This window comes from Danio rerio, chromosome 11 (genome assembly GCF_052040795.2).
Source record: "Danio rerio strain M-AB ecotype USA chromosome 11, GRCz13ab, whole genome shotgun sequence".
Classification (NCBI taxonomy): Eukaryota; Metazoa; Chordata; class Actinopteri; order Cypriniformes; family Danionidae; genus Danio; species Danio rerio.
The window spans coordinates 47,728,226-47,752,802 of NC_141031.1; the positions used below are offsets into that span (position 1 = coordinate 47,728,226).

The following is a 24,577-nucleotide window of genomic DNA, read 5'->3' on the forward strand; positions in this document are numbered from 1 at the left end:
TGAGTTTACGTCTCATAATTCAGACTTATTTTACTGTAATTCTGAGGTTACGTCTCATAATTCTGACTTATTTTACTGTAATTCTGAGGTTACGTCTCATAATTCAGACTTATTTTACTGTAATTCTGAGTTTACGTCTCATAATTCAGACTTATTTTACTGTAATTCTGAGTTTACGTCTCATAATTCAGACTGTTTTTACAGTAATTCTGAGTTTACGTCTCATAATTCAGATTGTTTTTACAGTAATTCTGAGTTTTGTCTCATAATTCAGACTGTTTTTACAGTAATTCTGAGTTTACGTCTCATAATTCAGACTGTTTTTACAGTAATTCTGAGTTTACGTCTCATAATTCAGACTGTTTTTACAGTAATTCTGAGTTTACGTCTCATAATTCAGACTGTTTTTACAGTAATTCTGAGTTTACGTCTCAAAATTCTGACAAATTTTTTACTGTAATTCTGAGTTTCCCAATGTGTTTTTTTAACTGTGATTTCAATTTTGTCTAAAACTTCCAACTCTTTTTTTTTTATTATTTTTTATCGCAGAATTGTTTAAACAATTCTGAGAGACAAAAAGCTGACTTGTGAGACAAAAGCTCAGAATTGATTTAAAAATAGCTTAAAATGTTAAGTAATAAGTCTTTATTTTAAGTCAGAGTTGTAACATAAACTCGACATTTCACTATAAAATAAGTCAGTTTGTAAGATGTAAGCTCAGAAGTGTAATGTTAAACAGTGGTGTAGTATAGTAAAACCCTAACTATGCACTCAGCATTTAACATTTACAAACTTGTGTATTTTTAAAGGGTTCATGGCTGACATGGATCTCTTCACTGGAAAAATGAACAGACCATCTTTGACATGCTGTCTTTGATAAACTAATAACTTATGCTGTACAGTATATTAATAGCGTTATTTGTGCTGCAGTAGCTCAGTGCAGCCGCTCGAGGGCGCTAAAGCGTTCATATCACTACAACTAAAGTATACTGATTCAGAGAGAGATGGCTTTGTATACTTATTATAATATTATCTATTACTTACATAATGTATTAAGTAAATAATGACACTAATGACAGTCTTTTTTTGTGCTCAAAATAACAAAAAAGCCGTGTTTTCAGACATGTTTGTATTGTTGTTTAACATAACACCTATAACTGAACTTCAGAATTAAATATTTGCTGGAATAATGCTTTTTTTCAGTTAAAATATTAATTGTTCTGACACAAACAAAATTAGATTCTCTAAATCACAATATTTTTATTTGAGAAATTGGGAATAAATGTTTTTACATAATAACAGAAGAATATTTGTTTCTAAAACACACATAATAAACCTAAAAAATCCAAATTATGAAACTACAATTTGCATGATCATTTTACAAATAATTTAGAGATTTTATGAGCAATAAATGGGTATGATGATGCTGAAAATGAAACGTCACATCACAAGAATAAATGACACCACTCAACATTATAATGACATTTACACACAGAAATCAGCTATTGTACACTGTAATATTTCACAATTTATATACAGTTTTTCTGATCAAATGCAGCTTTGATCACACACACACACACACACACATCGTGTTGTTTTGTTGTTGATGTTGAGGAAAATAAAGAGGCAAAGTATTTTTGAAGAGAAAAAAGATTTTTGAAAAACAAAAAGTAAAATAAGACGGCTGTTTTTGAAGATGAAAATGTTTTGAAGAATGAAAAAATGAGGAGAAATATAATTAAGACAGATTTAAATAACAGGAAGACAGAACCGTACTGAAAGACGAGGGATTGTTAAATGGGGGAAAATGTAGAGAAAATAAAGGAAAAGGAAAATGTTTTCATGGAAAATTTACTTAAAATGAAAAAGTTAAGAGAAATTAGTTAGAATTAGAAAGTTAAGAGCAACGGGGTTTTTCAGGGTTTTTTTTTTTTTTTTGAAGACAAAAATGTAGAAAGAAAACTATTTTAAAGAACAAAGAAAGTAAAAGATGTTTGACAATGAAAAGAGACGTGTTTTATAGAGGAAAAACATCAGAAACTGGCATGAAAGATTTTTGAATAAAAAAAAAATTTAAATAAAAAAAAAAGTGTCAATTCTATATTTAAAATAAGAAAAAAAGAATTTATGAAATTAAAAAGTGAAAAGAGAAAAAATCTAGATTTTACCTGAAACTAAAATTGGGCAGAGCAGAAAAACCAGGTTTAATGAAGAAAGAAAAACATAAGGCAGAACATTTAAAGCTTTTTTAAAAGAAAATATTTTCAAAAGAAATAAATCAGTTTATGTTCACACATCTCCAACATTGTTTAAGAGAAAAACAAAAAACTGCAGGAAAAGCACAAAGCGTCTTTATCATGCTGCGATCACACCAGACGCGGAAGAAGCGGCGAGCGCGAGTGATTTACGTTAAGTCAATGCAAAGACGCGAACAGACATCCTGCGGCGCGATACGCACAAATGAAGCGGCGTGAGTTGAGCGTTTCCCACGAATTGCTCGAGTTGTTAAAATCTGAACTTCACCAAGCAGATAGTAGCCCTGGCCATGATGCGAAAGCTCGTCTATTGCTCAGTGAATTTTGCGTGTGAATGAAGCGAGTAAACTCAATCTGTTCAGGCGTCTACACGCAAATAGCATGATTTATCCGTGCGTACCGCGTCTGGTGTGAACACAGCATTAAACACTCAAAACATGACATTTAAAATGAGCTGAAACAATTCTTGAGTTTTTGGGTTGGACAACTGAACTGCTTTAAGTTCAATCCACTCACATTTGTAAAAACAGATAAGCGACTTCACTGTTGCCCGGCACAGGTCATCTGTGTGCAACCATCTCAGAGCCGCACACACTCTGACTCCGCCTCCGGCTCTGGAACGTCAATAAAGAACAGCTGTGGGCGGGGCTGAGGGGGCGGAGTCTCATGATGACTGCCCACTCCTGAGTCTGGGCTGGGGGCGTGTCCAGTGCAGTGGGCGGGGCCAGCGTGTGGTTTGCTGTGGTTGTTGTAGTTTTTGAGTGCGATCTGCGGGTGCGGTGTGTGCGCCGGGGCCCCGGGCGGCTCCGCTCGGCCCCGCAGACGCTTGAAGCGCTTTAGACGCACCGGGTCTCGGCCTTCACGACCGCAGGGCAGCAACACACTCACATCCTTGCGGAACTTGGAGCTCAGGCCGAAGTAGATGAGCGGGTTGTAGAAGCTAGCTGACTTGGCGAAGAGTCGCGTGAAGATGCTGGTCAGGTTGGGGACGTGGAAACCCCAGGCGGACCACATGGAGACCACAGCGTACGGGGACCAGGCCAAGATGAAGGCGGTGCAGATCACGATCGACACCTGACACACACAAACACACACTTGTGTTTAATACACCAACGATGACATGATCAACAACTGAAATAAACACACACACTTGTGTTTATATATGTGTGTATCTATATATGTGTGTGTGTGTGTGTGGTGTATCCTCACAATGGTGACGTCTCTCTCGATCTTCCTCTGACGGTCGCTCAGGTCTCCTTCCGCATTCATGGCGTTTCCTCTCTTCACCGTGTTGATGATGGAGACGTAACAGAAGAGCATCAGCAGCACCGGCACCAGGAAGCAGAAGATGAAGATGGAGATGATGTAGGACTTGTGGATGGTGGAGTAATTCGCCTTCACCCAGTCGATCTCACACGTGCCGTAACCGCGGTCTGGCACACAAAAGTTGGCACAAAAAGTTATCTAAATGTCATCCAAAAGTATTCAATTATGTTATCATGAATGTAATGTAAATGTAATCCATTAGTAGTCAGATTACTTTACCATAAAAGTAATCTAAATGTAATCTAAAAGTAGTCTAGTACATTATTAAAAATGTCTAAATGTCACCCAAAAGTAGTCAATTACATTATCATAAAGTAATTAAATGTAATCTAAAAGTAGTCAAAATATATTACCATAAAAGTAATCTAAACGTAATCTAAAAGTAGTCTGTTACATCACCATACAATAATCTCAATTTAATTAAACAGTAGTCAGATTACATAACCATAAAAGTAATCTAAATGTCTTTCAAAAGTAGTCAGATTACATTATCATAAAGTAAAATCTATATGTAATCTAAAAAGGTCATCTAAATGTCATCCAATGTTTCCATAAAAGTAATCTAAATGAACTGTAAAAGTAGTCTGTTACATCACTATACAATAATCTCTATTTAATCAGAGTAGTTGGACTACATTACTATAAAAGTAATCTAAATGTCATCCAAAAGTAGTCAAATTACATTATCATAAAGTAATCTAAACGTAATCTAAAAATAGTCAAAATATATTACCATAAAAGTAATCTAAATGTAATCTAAAAGTAGTCTGTTACATCACCATACAATAATCTCAATTTAATCAAACAGTAGTTGGATTACATTATCATAAAGTAATCTAAATGTAATCTAAAAGTAGTCTTTTACATTACTATAAAAGTAATGTAAATGTAATCCAAAAGTAGTCAGACTACCTGACCATAGAAGTAATCTAAACGTAATACAACAGTAGTCAAAATACATTACCAGAAAAGTAATCTAAATGTAGTCTGTTACATCACCATACAATAATCTCAATTTAATTAAACAGTAGTCAGATTACATAACCATAAAAGTAATCTAAATGTCTTTCAAAAGTAGTCAGATTACATTATCATAAAGTAAAATCTAAATGTAATCTAAAAAGGTCATCTAAATGTCAACCAATGTTACTATAAAAGTAATCTAAATGTAATCTAAAAGTAGTCTGTTACATCACTATACAATAATCTCTATTTAATCAGAGTAGTTGGATTACATTACTATAAAAGTAATCGAAATGTCACCCAAAAGTAGTCAGATTACATTATCATAAAGTAAAATCTAAATGTAATCTAAAAGTAGTCTGTTAGATTACTATAAAAGTAATGTAAATTAAATCCAAAAGTAGTCAGACTACTTTACCATAAAAGTAATCTAAATGTAATCTAAAAGTAGTCTGTTACATCACCATACAAAAATCTCAATTTAATCAAACAGTAGTCAGATTACATTACCATGAAAGTAATCTAAATGTCACCCAAAAGTAGTCAGATTACATTATCATAAAGTAATCTAAAATTAATATAAAGGTCAATCAATAATAGTAGGATTATATTACTTTAAAAGTAATATAAAAATAATTCAAAAGTAATCAGCAATGTTACTATAAAAGTAATCTAAATGTAATCTACAATAGTCTGTTACATTACAATACAATAATCTCAATTTAATCAAACGGTAGTCAGATTACATTATCATAAAGTAATCTAAATGTTCCCCAGATATAGTCACATTACATCATTATAAAAGTAATCCAACACTACTCAGATTATGTTACTATAAAAGTAATCTAAATGCAATATCAGTAGTCAGATTACATTACCATAAATAAGTAATCCATCAGATTATATCACTGATAACAGATTTTGTCATGTAATTTGTAATCAGTAAGTGATTATAATTATGTATGTGATTAAGATTGTGTGTGTATGTGTGTGTGTGTGTGTGTGTGTATCTCACCTGTGTAGCTTCCCCATCCAAGAACAGGCGCCGCCGACCAGAAGAACGCACCGATCCAAATAAAGACCACACACACCGCAACAGTGGAGTTGGTGATGCAGTGAGCTGAAAACACACAGAGGAGTCAGAAACACGCACGCACGCACGCACGCACGCACACACACACACACACACACACTGCAGGACAGGAAAGAACACCTTTATGAGGGTGGCAGCCTTTGATGAAGCGTGTGATGCTGATCACCGTCAGTGTGTTGATGCTGCTCAGACCAAACACCAGCGTGAAGAACCCGTCCACCTGACACACACACACACACAGGGTTAATAAAGGACAACAACAACACACAGACATGTGTACACACAAAGTGACAACACACAAATACACAAACATACATTTATTGCAGACAGCAACACACATACATAGTTAATGTAAACAAAAACAACAACACACACAGACACACACAAACACACAGAGATACTCAATTTATTTTCAAAACAATAAACACATGTAGCAAAAAAAAGGAAACGAAGTGTCAAATAGAAAAAAAGCATAATAAGTTACTTAAAATGTGCAATTAAATGCATTTAAAATGATTTATTAATATACATAATTAGTTAAATCATGAAAACAATTTAAAGTATGAAGTAAAAATATATAAAATTGTCTATTTACTTATTTATACATTAAATAAATATTTTAAATGCTCTGTTTGATTTATTTATTAAATGACAGTTAATAGCACAACAGAAACCTTAATATCTCTATTTATTTGTCCATCTATATTTAGATTTATTTATTTTTATGCTTCAGTTATAAAGTTAAACTCCTGGTCCTCCACAGTTTTGTGCTCATGTCTTATAATATAATAATGTGCATTGTTTATCTAAACACACGTGTTACAGGGATTTAGCTCTGTGTGTATTTGTAATCAAATTTGAACAGCAAACAACAATTACAAAATCATGAAACTGCAAAAGCAGCAAACAAAACCCTTTTAAATCATAATATTTCATACGAATGCTCGATGTGTGTTTAATTATTACTGCAGCTCAGAATGTCTGCTATTAACCATAATCAGCTATAATTAAATAAATGAGTTAATGAGCCCTCTGTGAACGTGAGAATGAATCACGTGTGTGCCGCTCGTCATGTGTGTGAAACTCACGCTGCACACAGGCAATAACACACACACACACACACACACACTCAACACCTCAGCCATTATCAGTGGTTCTAACACCGTGTCGTTACGCAGCTTCATTAACACACACTGAGAGTCTTTATACACTGGCAGAGGACAGTTCTGTGCCAGGAGAATCACAAGCTTTTCTCCTGCAAACTAAAAGCCTTCATACAATTATTCATCATTTAGTAATTAATCCTGCATTACATTAATAGATCAAGCTTTGTTTGATTTATATAAGCGTCAGGTTGACGCACGTGTTTTATTTGCTATTATACTATTATTATTAAATATACTGTACACACACTGTTAAAGTCAGAATTATTAGCGCTCCTGATATATTTAATATATTCATTTATTCATTTTTTGTTAGATTAGTCTCTATTTCAGAGGTCGCCACAGCGGAATGAACCACCAACTATTCCAGCTTATGTTTTATACAGCAGATGCCCTTCCAGCTGCAACGCAGTACTGGGAAACACTCATTCACACACACTCATACTCTACGGCCAATTTGGTTGATCAGTTCCCCTATAGCGCATGTGTTTGGACTGTGTGGGAAACCGGAGCACCCAGAAGAAACCCACGCCAACACGGGGAGAACATGCAAACTCCACACAGAAATGACTAACCGACCCAGCCGGGACTCAAACCAGCAACCTTCTTGCTGTGAGGCCACAGTCCTAACCACTGAGTCACCCAAAACCGATTTCTTTCATCTTCTCCATGATGACAGCACATAATATTAGACTAGATATTCTTCAAGACACTAGTGTTCAGCTTACAGTGACATGTAAAGGCTTCACTAGGGTAATCAGGGTAAAGTAATTAGGCAAGTCATTGTATAACAGTGGTTTGTTCTGGAGACAATCCAACACTAATATTGCTGAAGGGGTGAATAATATTGATCTTAAAATGGCTTTAAAACAAATAAAAACTCCTTTTATTCTAGCCGAATTAAAACAAATAAGACTTTCTCCAGACTATCTCCTGCTGTTGCAATGGAACGTTCTATTGAGTGTCGCCTCTTGGTCATTCTAAGCTCTTTGCCGGCGGCCAAGTCACTTTGGTCCCCCGGGCTCCACGATTGGTTGGGAAAGTTTCAAATTGAACCAAAACAAACCATTACAATTGGCTTAAGATTGGCAAGCAAAATTCAGGACATTGCAAACTCAGAACCAGGGAACTTAAAAAAATTTTTTATTAAATTAAATAAATAAAAAAATATTTTTATCTATTTATCAGAGAATATAGACAATATATTTTGATACATTTAAACTAATAAGTTTTACTAAATTTAATTTAATTATTTTATTATTATATTCATTAGAATACGAGTTTTGTCACAAAACATCTTTAGGAATCGAAAGATAATGCATTTAAAATACAAATAAATAAATGACTACAAAATTGTAACTACATTTTATGTTTTAAATTTTTTTTTTCATTTTTCCTGTTTATTATTGTTATTGCTATATATTTATATAATATTACTGCATACTCTGGGATCATGCTTGCTTATATTTTTAATTAAATGTTTAACAATTTTCATTTTTTAATAGGTTATCCCCTTTCCTAATGCATTCATTCTGAAACACTCAATAATAAAGTAAGGAGCTCTTAACCCCTGCAAGACGTATCTATTATGCACATCATAAATGAAATCAATTGCATTCATACTCATCCATGCAAATGACCTTTATTTTGAAATATGAAGTAAACAGGAAAGTGTTACAGGAGTAAACAGGAAGTGTTTGTGGAACACCAGTTTTGCGAGGAAATGCAAACCATCTTTGCAAGAGAACGCATCTTTAAAAAATAAAATAAGAATTCCTCCCTCCCAGGATTTTTTTCTCCAACCCGTTTTTTCCTCACCACCACGTCCCTTCCGGCTCTCCATAGAACTAATTGTGAACTTGCAGATTTGCTGCTGATTCTTAAAATAACTCAAGTTGAAAGAAAAGATGAACAGTGAAGGTGTGTAGATGAGAAGCGCTGCAGTACCTGGCACGTCCAGACAGAGGAGATGATGTAGCCGCTGTCCTTGAAGATGTTGAAGATCTCCAAGATGCCGCGCGAGTATCCGAACACCGAGATGCTGGCGTCAGAAACAGCCAGATTCAGAGTCAGGTAATCAGTGGGCTGAAGAGTGGAGCGCTGCCTGAAGAGCACGAAGATCACGATACTGTTCCCAAACCACGACAACCAGCCTGATAACACACACACACACACACACACATTAAAAAAACAAACACACACACACACACACACACACATGAAAAAAACAAACACACTCAAACAAACAAACACAGAAATACATGGACCATACACAAAAACACACAAGTACACACACACAAAATACACACCAAAACAAACACAAATGTGCACACACACATGTAGAAATGCACATGAGCAAACAGACACACACATACACGCGCGCATACACACAAACACATACGCGCACATGCAAAAAGACCAATGAACAGACACGTGCGCACAAACACATGCACCAACATACACAAACAAAAACACAAACACACGCGTGCACACACAAACACACACATGCACCAACATAAACACACAAAAACACAAACACGCGTGCACACACATGCACCAACATAAACACACAAAAACACACACACACATAAACAAACACATGCACCAACATACCTACACAAAAACACACACACACACACACAAACATGCGCGCACACACAAATACATGTACAAGCACACACATACACAAATAAATGCACAAACACACATGCACACACAGACAAGCACACACACAAACAAAGATACAAACAAACACATATGTGCACAAACACACACACACACAAGCAAACACACACACAAAAACAAACACACACGCACACACACGCACACACATACAAACAGCATTGATCAAGTGTCATCTTTACACAAATAATTAGTCATTCCGGTGACTTTATCAATGAATAGTATAAAAACTATTATTTTTATTACAATTATGCACAGATAATAATATTACTGAAATGACACTCGCATATTATTTTAAATATTTTATTTAAACATGCATAATGTAACTCAAGTGATTCATTAGTACATAATTCTTTTCTTTTACTCCATTTTTAATTTGTAGTTTTGTGCAAGCGCTCACATTATTAAGCAAATGTTATATGTAATTTCAACCAAGCTTATTTCAGTTTATCACTAAAATCACTATTTAAACAATTGAGATCATTAACTATAGAATATATTAATTAAATACACAATTGCATTTATATTTACAATATTACTTTATGTATAATATTCAAAACAACTCATTTATGATTGAAGGTATATAGTTAAACAGTTAAATAGGTATATAGTATATAGTTAAATTGTAGGTATATAGTTAAACAGATTTTAAAAATCTCCCAATCAAACAATCAAACTCCCAATCTTAATTTTTTTAAAATTAATTAGTTTTTTTATATGTACACATATTTACAAAATATTACATCTAATCTACATCTTATATTTTCATCTGTAAATATAATGAAGGGTTGAGCAGTGCTGAAGGCCAGTATATTCAGTAAAAAGCGTGAAATGAATAATAGTGTCACAAATGCATACATGAGCGCTGTAGTGCATTTAATCACTTGCAGATCTGTTTATTTACAGTGACTTACAAATGAGGATGACACTAATTAAATCAACTAAATAAAGAACATCATGTGAATACAGTGAGAGGAGTATAACAGTGGAGTGATATGCAAGCGCAGAGCTTTACTGAATGAATGTGTATGCGAGTCTGAGCTCCACAAATAAACTAGTCCTGATTAACCCTCACTAATGAGCAGTGACAGACAGACGGGTGGATTTACTCCTCCATCAGGAACAGGAGATTCAGACCTGAGCTGCACTAATCCACCACTGTGCTACAGCAAACACACTAACCTCTATATCACCCATTACTACATTATATATAACCAGAACTAAAATATTAAATATGTAGTTACAAGCACAAATGCAACCATACATTACCCCAACTGTAAAGCAACACAACTATAGGCATGACTACTATATAAAACTACAACTATATACAGTTTCTAACTATAAGCCTAACCACTATATAACCATAACTATAAGCCTAAACTTTATATATAACCACAACTATAAGCCTAACCACAATATATAATTACAAGCCTAACCACTATATATAAGCATAATTATAAGCCTAACCACTATATATAACCATAACTATAAGCCTAACCACTATATATAAGCATAACTATAAGCCTAACCACTATATATAAGCATAACTATAAGCCTAACCACTATATATAAGCATAATTATAAGCCTAACCACTATTTATAACCATAAGTATAAGCCTAACCACTATAACCATAACTATAAGCCTAACCACTATATATATAAGCATAACTATAAGCCTAACCACTATATATAACCATAACTAGAAGCCTAACCACTATATATAACCATAATTATAAGCCTAACCACTATATATATAACCACAACTATAAGCCTAACCACAATATATAATTACAACTATAAGCCTAACCACTATATATAAGCATAATTATAAGCCTAACCACTATATATAACCATAACTATAAGCCTAACCACTATATATAAGCATAACTATAAGCCTAACCACTATATATAAGCATAATTATAATCCTAACCACTATATATAACCATAAGTATAAGCCTAACCACTATAACCATAACTATAAGCCTAACCACTATATATAAGCATAATTATAAGCCTAACCACTATATATAACCATAAGTATAAGCCTAACCACTATAACCATAACTATAAGCCTAACCACTATATATAAGCATAACTATAAGCCTAACCACTATATATAAGCATAATTATAAGCCTAACCACTATATATAACCATAAGTATAAGCCTAACCACTATATATAACCATAACTATAAGCCTAACCACTATATATAACCATAACTATAAGCCTAACCACTATATATAAGCATAATTATAATCCTAACCACTATATATAACCATAAGTATAAGCCTAACCACTATGACCATAACTATAAGCCTAACCACTATATATAAGCATAATTATAAGCCTAACCACTATTTATAACCATAAGTATAAGCCTAACCACTATAACCATAACTATAAGCCTAACCACTATATATAAGCATAACTATAAGCCTAACCACTATATATAACCATAACTAGAAGCCTAACCACTATATATAACCATAATTATAAGCCTAACCACTATATATATAAGCATAACTATAAGCCTAACCACTATATATAACCATAACTATAAGCCTAACCACTATATATAACCATAACTATAAGCCTAACCACTATATATAACCATAATTATAAGCCTAACCACTATATATAAGCATAACTATAAGCCTAACCACTATATATAAGCATAACTATAAGCCTAACCACTATACATAACCATAACTAGAAGCCTAACCACTATATATAAGCATAACTATAAGCCTAACCACTATATATAACCATAACTAGAAGCCTAACCACTATATATAACCATAATTATAAGCCTAACCACTATATATATAAGCATAACTATAAGCCTAACCACTATATATAACCATAACTATAAGCCTAACCATTATATATAACCATAATTATAAGCCTAACCACTATATATAAGCATAACTATAAGCCTAACCACTATACATAACCATAACTAGAAGCCTAACCAATATATAACCATAATTATAAGCCTAACCACTATAACCATAACTATAAGCCTAACCCCTATATATAACCATAACTAGAAGCCTAACCACTATATATAAGCATAACTATAAGCCTAACCACTATATATAACCATAATTATAAGCCTAACCACTATATATATAAGCATAACTATAAGCCTAACCACTATATATAACCATAACTATAAGCCTAACCACTATATATAAGCATAACTATAAGCCTAACCACTATATATAACCATTATTATAAGCCTAACCACTATATATAAGCATAACTATAAGCCTAACCACTATATATAACCATTATTATAAGCCTAACCACTATATACAACCATAACTATAAGCCTAACCACTATATATGACCATAACTAGAAGCCTAACCACTATATATAACCATAACTATAAGTCTAACCACTTTATATAACCATAACTAGAAGCCTAACCACTTTATATAACCATAACTAGAAGCCTAACCACTATATATAACCATAATTATAAGCCTAACCACTATATATAACCATAATTATAAGCCTAACCACTATATATAACCATAACTAGAAGCCTAACCACTTTATATAACCATAACTAGAAGCCTAACCACTATATATAACCATAATTATAAGCCTAACCACTATATATAACCATAACTAGAAGCCTAACCACTTTATATAACCATAACTAGAAGTCTAACCACTATATATAACCATAATTATAAGCCTAACCACTATATATAACCATAATTATAAGCCTAACCACTATATATAACCATAATTATAAGCCTAACCACTATATATAACCATAACTAGAAGCCTAACCACTTTATATAACCATAACTAGAAGCCTAACCACTATATATAACCATAATTATAAGCCTAACCACTATATATAACCATAACTAGAAGCCTAACCACTTTATATAACCATAACTAGAAGTCTAACCACTATATATAACCATAATTATAAGCCTAACCACTATATATAACCATAATTATAAGCCTAACCACTATATATAACCATAACTAGAAGCCTAACCACTTTATATAACCATAACTAGAAGTCTAACCACTATATATAACCATAATTATAAGCCTAACCACTATATATAACCATAACTAGAAGCCTAACCACTATAAATAACCATAATTATAAGCCTAACCACAATATATATAACTATAACTATAAGCCTAACCACTATATATAACCATAATTATAAGCCTAACCACTTTATATAACCATAACTAGAACCCTAACCACTTTATATAACCATGACTATAAGCAACAATATACAGTACAAAACCATAGCTATAAGCCTAACCACTACATAAATATTTACTGTAAGGTATATAACTAAAACTACAAGCATAACCACAACTATACACAGTACATAACCATAACTAAAAGCTTAACCACTAGAACCATGACTATTTACATATAAATAAAACTATATATCACTTTTCTGAACATCTCAAACTCAAAGACAATTTACACCGATTAAAAGTTACCAACAAATTTCATCGATTGATATTTTGTTAATATTTGCACCATTTAATAATTAAACCGATTTAGCATTTTGTTAGGTTACTCCATTTCTGCCATAGGCCTTGTTTGTTTATTGATATTCAAAACGCTTTTTTAAAAAGCCTAAAAGTTAATCGATTAAATTATTATTTTTAATTTCAGACAGGCACATCATAACTTCAATCACACATTTTTTAGAAAATACATATAATCTTGTCGAAATTTAGAAAATGCGCTATTTAATGCATATAAATTAGAAAAGAGTTACAAAATTCAGTTAGAATTGTGGCTATTCACGAATTTCGGGTGTTTTAAATTTGCTTTACTGTTACACAATTTATATTGTTCATTTTAGAGCCAAATTTTGTTATAGCTTTTTTTAATATAAAATTTTATCAATTAAATCAGACATAAGTTCTCGACACATTACTGCATATCATAACTTTAATCACACTTACTGTTTTAGAAAATACACGTTAAATCTTGTAGGAATTTTGAAAATGTGCCATTTTTTGCGCATATTAGAAAATTATTAAAAGACTCAATTTAAAAAGACAGTTATTCGAGACTCGGTTGTTTTAAACTTGCTTTACTGTAAAACATCAGACATCAATCAAACGTTCTCAATATATTATAACTGCGATCACACTTATTATTTTAGAAAATACACCTTGTCAGAATCTGGAAAATGCACTATTTCTTGCATAAGTTATTAGAAAACATTTACAAAACTTGAATAGAAATTATCCTTATTTGCAATTTTTTTGTAAACTTGCTTTAGCTGTTACACAAAATCAGACATAAATCAGACATAAGTTCTCAGACACATTATGGCATGTCAAAACTTTAAGCACACTTGTTGTTTTAGAAAATACACAATTAGTTGGAATTTTGAAAATGCAATATTTCTTACGCATTTTAGAAAAGAGATATTAGACTTGATATGAAAGGATTCGCTAATTTCAGTTGTAATGTCATAAAAAATCAGACATAAATCAGACATAAGTTCTCAGACACATTGTATATCATACTTTTTTATAAAATACACCTTATGTATGTTGGTATTTTGAAAATGTACTCCCCAACAAACACACAATGTTGCCTCAACGTAGCGACCTTCCTACAACGTTGTATCAACATTGCAAAAAGGTTGAGGATTCTACGTTGTTGCTAAAGGTTGTCACAACGATGTCATAAGGTTGCCATTTAAACATCATGAGGGTCGCATGCTTTAGGTTGTGCTTAGGTGGCGTGGACGACCACTGTACAACATTTACTGGTCACAGCTGAATCAGTTTAAATTTCAACAAGTCGTCGTCTCATTCATCAACGACCGAGGAGACGTGAGTATTGCTTTATTTCTTCTTGCTAAATAAGATACGTAAATCGTGAATATTCAAACAAACCTACGATTTCGACAACAATCTTTTCCAACATCACATGTTAAATCTCTCGATAAAACATTTCCTGATTATTTACCTACGCCTTGTCTTTAATCAAATGGACAATAATGTTTTTGAAGTTCAGTTTTTTCCATATCCGTCGTGATCAGTTAGTATGATACTTCATCACACAAGCCGACCCACTTTTTACAAAACATACAAAATAACTTTTAAAAACAAAACATCTCTGTGTAGATTGCGTCCCGTTAAAGGAACAGTTCACTCAAAAATGATATGTACTCACGAATTATTTGCCCTGTAAATAATAAGTGATTCCAAACCTTTAAGTTTCTTTATTCTGTTGAACACTAAAGACTGTAAGCATTTGCTTTCATAGTAGGAAAACACTATGGAATTAAATAGTTACAGTTTTCCAGCTTTATTTAACATATCTTCTTTATTGTTTAGCAGAAAAAAAGCTAAATAAGTTTGCAACAAATAAAGGATGAGGCTAAAATGGCAGAATTGTCAGTTTTGGGTGAGCTATCCCTATAAGTTAAAGTATATAAATTAATGTTCATATGCCTAATTAATATAGATAGTAATTAAAAGGTCTGCTAGTCTAAATTTCTATTTTGATTGGTCTTTTGATGTTTTATTTAAAACCCACTCTTTTCTTTACTCAACAGGCTATTTTTACATGGAGGTAATCTTCTATTGATAATTTCTGGATTTTAATTATGCGTAAGTTGCATAAAACTCTATTGTTTAACCACTCACTGTTGTTTTCAAATTACTCGTGTAACTTGTCTATCAGAATGTTTTCAGCTGTTGAATTCACCTCAGATCAGTGTTGCTGTAATTCCCGGTCTATGGAAAGAAGAATTGGATGAGGTAAGAAGTATACTACTCTATTTACTATTAAATGTAGTTATGTTACCTAAAACAGCATGTCCATAATGTGGAAAATAGATCATGCTTATGAAAAATTACTTTATTATTTTGTACAGCTGTTATTGAAATGACACTAAGTTTAACATTCCATTTACAGCGAGCAACGCCCCAACTACAGGGCCTGTTCTTTCTCTTCTCATAATTTAAGTAAGTATTCGGAGACTAACTCTGACTTCTGTTAACTTAAACCTGTTTTCCCTGTAACTCTAAATTTATTTAATTGTATGTAATTTTGGTATATGATATATTATTAAAACATTAAAATAAAGTAGGCTACATAATTACTCTGGAGATTTTATATGTAATGAAATTACAATAAATGTCTGAAACTTCAATAACTTGCTAGTCATAGTCATTTCTCGTGTAGTGCTGTTGTGTCAAGCTCTGATCTGTCCTCTCTTATTCACTGCCTATTTTGACTTGTGTCTGCTGTGGATCTCTGAAGCTGGATTATCCATTGAATTTGTTTCTTCCTCTGACTGCTTTCTCCATACCAACAACTACGACTGGTCTTCAGCTGCGCTCCCCGGTCTGCTGTATTCTCCAGTCCAGCTTCACTGCCCAGTGTCTAAATTTTAATTTATATATTTATTTATATATATATATTTACATTTGAATGATTTCTTGTTTACTTTTCTTGTTTGTTTACCCTTTAGTTTAATTATATATATATATATATATATATATATATATATATATATATATATATATATATATATATATATATATATATATATATATATATATATATATATATAATCTAAACTTTATTTTATACTGTTTGCTTATAATTAGATACTGTATGTGTACTGTATGTATTAAATGTTGTGAAATATATAATAAAAAGTTTGATTATATTCATTTGTGTGGCATTTTTACACTTTAAAGTTTACACATGCAATTGTTAAATTAAATAGGAAAAATAAATGAATAATATTTCATATTTAGCAATACTGGAAAAGAATTGCTGCTTATCCTGTATTCTAGGCAGTATTGATAAACTGCCACAAAAAATATTAATACAAGTAGTAAGAACGCCGCCTCGCGGTTGCTGAATGTCGCACGACAACGTTGCTACAGCCTTCTCACGTCTTACATTTCTACGTTGTGACAATGTAGCGAGCACGTAAGAGACAACGTTGCCTTTAAAAAAATACAACGTTGTGCAGACATCGCTGCAACGTATATGTGTTTGTTGGGTCTTTCTTGCGTAAGTTATCCTTGGTTACAAAACTCGACAAGAAATCCTTTACTGTGAAACAAAATCAGACATAAGAGCTCAGACACAGTAAGGCATATTATAACTTCAATAACTAGGTTTTAAATACACGGTGTCGGAATTTTGAAGAGGTGCTATGGAAGTTATATAACTTAACGGTTACAAAACTCGAATTACTCGATTAAACTTATTTTCCTGTTATACAATAATCAGACATAAATCAGACTCCGACGACATACCATAACTTCAGTCACTTATTTAAAAAAAAAAACACCTTGAATGCTCTCGGGATTGTGGAAGGCATTATTCCTAGCATAAAGATTTACAACTCTCGATTAGAAATGACCGTTACTCGCGAATGATTTAAACTTGCGTTACTGAGCAAAATGCTCGTTGATAAGTCTCTTAAAGTTGCTGGTGGTGATTTAGTGAGGTAAAACTGAGGTGAAGCTGAGGTAAAACTGGGGTAAAGCTGAGGTAGAGTGTGGTAAGTTAAGAGCGGACTGACCGAGTATGAGCAGGTATACACCGATGATGGTCTCCCCCTGGTCGGACAGCGGCGGCTCGCGGCTCATCAGGCTAAAGTTGTTGTTCCTCCAGGGGATGTTGACCACCTGAAGCGGGTTTTGCGCGGACATGCCGGCTCTCTGAGCACTCACACCGGCAGAAATCACGATCCTCCACCGGCGTTCGGTGCTTCTGCTCCCGCTGAGAGGATTATTAAACTACCGCTGTTGAGCGGAGAGACTGACGCGACTGACGCGGGATAATCCATATATAGCCTATACAGAGTCAGTCAGTCAGTCAGTCAGCACTGGACCTGAAAAAACACTCGTCTTTAGTATTTTTAACCATATATATATATATATATATATATATATATATATATATATATATATATATATATATATATATATATATATATATATATATATATATATAACCTACAGTATTTACAAATTTTTCAAATGAAGTGCTGCATAATTCTAGCATTAACTAGTGAACTGATATACTGTAGTATATTTTAGTTTTTATTACAGTCTAAATTATAGAGCTTTTGAACAACACAGTAGTGTAGCTTATATAAACTACAGTATTTACAAACCTTTTTTAATGAAGTGCTGCAGCATACTGCAGTATAACTATAGTAGACTGATATACTGAAGTATACTTTCACTACAGTAAACAGTAAGCAGTATAATACACCATATAGTTTTAAGTATTGGGTTGGGTTTTTGTGTTTATATAGAATTACCACAAGAGATAAATTACTATAGTGCCATGTCAACTAGAATTAAGACAACAGATTAATTAGTATAGTTGTTGTATTACCATAGCAACAGAAGAATTACCACAATAGATCAATTACTGCATTGATCAAATACTAAAATTAATGTTACCAGGGCAACAATAGAAGTACCACAACAGATTAATTACTAAACTACAACAACCGAATCGTCAAATTACCATGGCAACTGTAGAATTTTCACAACAGATCAGTTACTATATTACCATAGCAACTATAGAATTACTGCAATAGATCATCACTGCATTACCATGGCAACTATAGAATTACTGCAATAGATCATTAATGCATTACTATGGCAACTAGAAACACCACAACAGATCATTTAATATATTACCATAGCAACAATAAAATTACCACAACAGATCAGTTTCTATATTACCATAGCAACTATAGAATCACCACAACAGATCAGTTACTACATTACCATGGCAACTATAAAATCACCACAACAGATCAATTCCAGTATATGCTATTTCATGGTTCAATACTACGATATTCACTATAAATTACTATAGTTTTTTCTAAAACTGCATAACCAATCAGAATAGGGGGATTAAGAATTTAAAAGTTTGACTAACATTTGCTTCTCCAAATATTTTCTATTTAACATCTGACAGATGTCTAACACTCATATTAATAATGTGCAAACACAAATAAAAGTCTAAGATGCAAAAGCACACGCCAGACAGCGATCTCTGCTGGGTAATGATGCATTTAAGGGTTTCGGGGTTTTCTTGTGAACTTCTTTGCTAAATGTTCAGTTAGTCTTGCAGAATCTGCTTGCTGTCCAAGGTGCTGAACTGGAGGTCAAGGCTCGCTGGTGAAATGATTCTATAATAAACCTCTGGCAGAAAATGTTAGTCACACAAGTGTTTCTACAAGGCCTGATGACTCACCTACAGACCTGCGTGACTACAGGTGTGACTACAGTGTGTTCAGCAAGATGGACTCTCTGACGGTGTGCTGGCCGCTCACTGGGAGACTGTGGACTAATAGGATCTGTGATTAAAGAGTTGAGGATCTGGGAAAGAGCAGACGGCTTCAGGATAATCTCTGCTGGTCACGGTCAGACAGGCGTACATACTATCAGACACACAATACACACATACCACAGGGCTGACCAATGCGTGATATGCCCATCAATAATAACTATAATATATTATATACAGTAATGTGTTACAGTAATATAGGAATAATACAAACAGCCTCAGTTGAGTTTATTTTATTGAAGTCGCCCTTCTGTGAATTTGTATTCTTCTTTCAATATTTCCCAAATGATGTTGAACAGATTCAGGATTTGTTCACAGTATTTCCTCTAATATTTCTTCTTCTGGAGAAAGTCATTTGTTTTATTTGGGCTAGAATAAAAGCAGTTTTTAATTGTTTTAAACCCATGTTAAGCTCAATATTATTCGCCCCTTCAGCAATATTAGTGTTGGATTGTCTCCAGAACAAACCACTGTTATACAATGACTTGCCTAATTACCCTAACTTTACCCTAATTACCCTAGTGAAGCCTTTACATGCCACTGTAAGCTGAACACTAGTGTCTTGAAGAATATCTAGTCTAATATTATGTGCTGTCATCATGACAAAGAGAAATCAGTGATTTAGTTATTAAAAGTATTATGTCTAGAAATGTGTTGAAAATAACTTATGTCTATTAACACTTGGGAAATATTTAAAAGCTAATAATTTTGACAACTTTACAGCTATACATTCATTTAATTTATTATTTATTTTCAAAAACATTTAATGAGTACTAAATATGGCCATCAAGCTTGTTAATAAGCTTTATTTCCAGAACCAGAACCTTACTTTTCCTCTTGCTAAGAGTAATTTTCCAGTAATAAAGTTAATAGATTAAAATTAACTAATAATTAAAAGAATAATAATAATAATAATAATAAACTATAATCTCTCAATCCCTGAGCTCTGCACTAGTTGTGGAAATTCTAAATCCACCCAATACAAATGAATGTGATTGTGAATTAGTGTTGCCAAGTTTTTCCAATAAAAAGTAGCTAAAGCCCGCCCGAAAAGTAGCTAAATGTTGTCAGATGACGTCACACACTAATTTGCATAACCATGACATCACCACGTAGTATCTGACAAGCGTAAACCCATCATGCCTCTACTCTCTAAGGTGCCATGTACTATAATACATTAAAAACATCACATTCAGATGCACAATAAATAGTTTTTTTTAACATATTACTTTGCGAGAAGTTGTCATTGCATAATCGCTACTCAAAACTACATCTTTATGTATTATACAAAACAATGAATGTTTTCTCAAATTGACAGGCCATCTCAGCAAAAACATTGTTTGAAATATGTCCATTTAGATTTGTATGAAAAATATAGATATATTTTTAAAAGTACAAACACTTTTTGAACACATCTGTGAAAGTGACAACAATTATAGCACTATTGGAATTTATTGCTACCTAAATTACCAACAATTATACATGTTAACAAACACCGGTAAATTAACAGTTCTAAAAAAAAACAATCTGAGCTAACGATTTCCTCTACTGAGTGAAGCCTGCAGCCACTGCTCTTATAAGTCAGTTTAAAACTTGCTAAAAGTTGCCAAATTAATGTTTAACATTGCTAGATTTGTTGCGAGGTGATTTTAGAAAAAATATATATATATATTGCTAGGGTAAAATGAAAAGCTGCTAAAAATTGCTAATTTGGGAACACTGGTGGTGTTTTAACTGGTGTACTGAGAGCCATGAAAAAAAACATTTAATAAAAACTAATTTGTAAACTATTAATTTTTAAAAATGTATATGTTGTTTTGTCTAAAAGTCAGCTTCAGCTCTAAATTACATTAATATTGTTTCTAATATAATCTCATCATATCATACTGTATAAGATGATTTTACAGTACATAGTAGAACAAAAACACATGCATTTATTAATATTACTACTTTTATTATATTAAATAATAACTTTAATCATCATCATCTTTATTATTAGCATTATTATTATTACCACTATTTTTCATTCATTTTCTTTTCGGCTTAGTTCTTTTATTAATCTAGAATACACAGCAGAATGAACCACCAACTTATTTAGCATGTCTTTTACACAGCGGATGCCCTTCCAACTGCAACCCAACACTGGGAAACACTCATACACTCTTGCACACACTCATACACTACGGCCAGTGTAGTTGATCAGTTCCCCTATAGCGCATGTGTTTGGACTGTGGGGGAAACCGGAGCACCCGGAGGAAACCCACGCCAACACGAGGAGAACATGCAAACTCCACACAGAAACACCAACTGACCCAGCCGAGACTCAAACCAGCGATCTTCTTACTGTGAGGCGATTGTGCTACCTACTGCGCCACCGTGCCACACTAGCACTATTATTATTAGCAGTTTTATCATCATTATTATGACTATTATTAATTGTCTCCAGATTCAGTAACTGGCCTGTTTCATTCAGTCAGATTGTTGGATGATGATTTGGAGTGTCACACACAGGATCCAGCAGTTTGATGAGCACGAAAACACACACACGCACGCACGCACGCACGCACGCACGCACGCACACACACACACACACACACACGCGCGCGCGCACACACACGCACACACACGCACGCACGCACGTGAAGAAACACATGATGTTTTCATATTATGGTCGGGTCAGATCAGTTTGGGACAGGGTTCAACCCTCCTGCAGAGACTGATCCAGAATCAGCTCAGAGACACAAACAGAAACACTCAAGCATCATCACTGTGGGACGCCTGATTAACCAAAGGGCAGAGCGTGCGCGCTCACACACAGACAGACACACACACACACATACACACAGTAACTGAATATTTTAAAAAGGACCCATTATGGGGTGGGGTGGGGGGAATGTAAACCCAGTTGTGTGTCCGCAGTGTGTGATTATATCCAGCCTCTAATGCTCATCATGTATTAATTGTGTTTGTTTCAATCAAACTTGATGAAATCAGTCGGCAGAAACACTTTGATTGACATTCTCTTGTTGTACGTGTCATCAGAGGAGGAAAGCCCCGCCCACTAGTGCCCATCTCTCCATCTCATTTGCATAAACAGCAGCCCTGAGTGAGAAGCAGCCGTCTGTCCATTAGCCATAGTTTCTCAACTACATGTATGCATGTATATATATACACAATATACTGAATATATATATATATATATATATATATATATATAAAAATCACTGCAGGGCTAGATTTATCATCAAAAATAGACAGAGCACAGCGAACACACTGCAATTTATACCCGCAAATAATCTGAAAACACCTGCAAATCACAGAATATGGAAACTGTTAAACGCTTTTACAGTGTGTGTGTGTGTAAATCTTTAAGTTGATAAAGATTAATAAACAGCATGAAAAAGCAGGTCAAATGAGCTCTATAGCAGACGGCGTGAGTGAATGGTGTCAGTGATTATGGTCTCCATGGTTACAGCAGCTCATCCACAGTCACGTGTGTGAGAGAGAATCAGCTGGAGCTTCACTCTTACACAGAGACGCATTCATTCATCAGTACATTAACAAACACACACACACAGTCACACTTTACAATAAGGTTGTATTAGTTAATGAATTTACTAACATGAACTATGAACGACACTTGAGCAGCATTAATCACAGTTGAACAATTACTAATGTATTATTGTGAGCATCAGAGTTCATGCTTGTTGACTAATTAATGCACCATCAGTTATGATGAACTAATAATAAATGATTTTATTTTCATTTAGTAACGTTAACAAGCATCAACACTGTAATATTGTTAATTGTTTGTTCATGTTCGTAAATGCGTTTATATTAACTAATACAACCTTATTGTAAAGTGTTACCGACAAAATAAACCATTTTAATGTAAAACAATATTGAGGAAAATAATATAATAGCAATAATATACCTGCAAACTCCAGAGCGATGACTCTCCAGAAGACTATACACATCCTAAAGTGGAAAATAACTCAACAGCTTTATCATTCTCTTTTAATCTTGATATATGAATCTATATGAATCTTTCTAAAAGGCACAGCCTCATCACACAGATTGAGCAACATAAATATCCAGCACCATTTCACTATCATTGTACATTGTTGTAATAATTAACAATAAATTTATTTATGGTTCAAGCATGATTTGCCTCAATTAACTTGCTGCTTATTAATAGTTAACAGGGTAGTAGTAGTTAAATGAGGTATTTGTAGGATTATGGATGTAGGATATCCTCATGCAGAATATATCTAATTTATGAAGACTAATAAACAGCCAATGTTAAAAATAGGCATGATAATAACGAGGAAATAGTTAGAATTTCCTGAATTCACACTGAAGGGTTACAATAGTTAGGATTTGATTGCTCCAGTGGTCTTGTTTTTGTCATTTTTGTATTATTCTTCAGTGGTTAAATGTGCCTGTGGAGTGTATAGAGACTGGGTGAAGAGTAACAAGGCATTAAAAACGAGTGGCATAGTGAATATTCCCTATACTGCCTGCATTACCGACTCAAAAATTATGAAATTGTATTTAATATGATCAATTTAGAGATTAAATTGAATTATGCTTATCTTTAACCCATCCTGTAATATTTTAATATTGTGAGATATTTTAATGCACCCAAGTCAAACTAAATAAAAACAATATAAAAAAATTATTTTGGCAACAGGTTAAAATAAAAATAGAGATATAAATAAATACATAAATA

At 33.3% G+C, this 24,577-nt stretch overlaps 2 protein-coding genes and 1 long non-coding RNA gene across 3 annotated transcripts in view; 1 reads left to right on the forward strand and 2 right to left on the reverse strand.

Annotated features, from left to right (window-relative positions):
* The window catches only part of tomm20b (translocase of outer mitochondrial membrane 20b), a 575,852-nt gene that overhangs the window by 227,950 nt on the left and 323,325 nt on the right, over nt 1-24,577 (reverse strand). The window lies entirely within an intron of this gene.
* Nucleotides 1,239-18,296, reverse strand: opn6a (opsin 6, group member a). Its single transcript, NM_001079657.2, is given in 6 exon segments — nt 1,239-3,329; nt 3,465-3,688; nt 5,560-5,664; nt 5,758-5,857; nt 8,748-8,953; nt 18,056-18,296. Coding segments are annotated over 6 exon segments (1,260 nt in total). The 5' UTR covers nt 18,186-18,296; the 3' UTR covers nt 1,239-2,834.
* On the forward strand, nt 15,183-16,242 carry LOC147841922 (uncharacterized). The gene is made up of 3 exons (XR_015503033.2): nt 15,183-15,335; nt 16,064-16,118; nt 16,192-16,242. It is a non-coding gene; the product is annotated as an uncharacterized LOC147841922 (long non-coding RNA).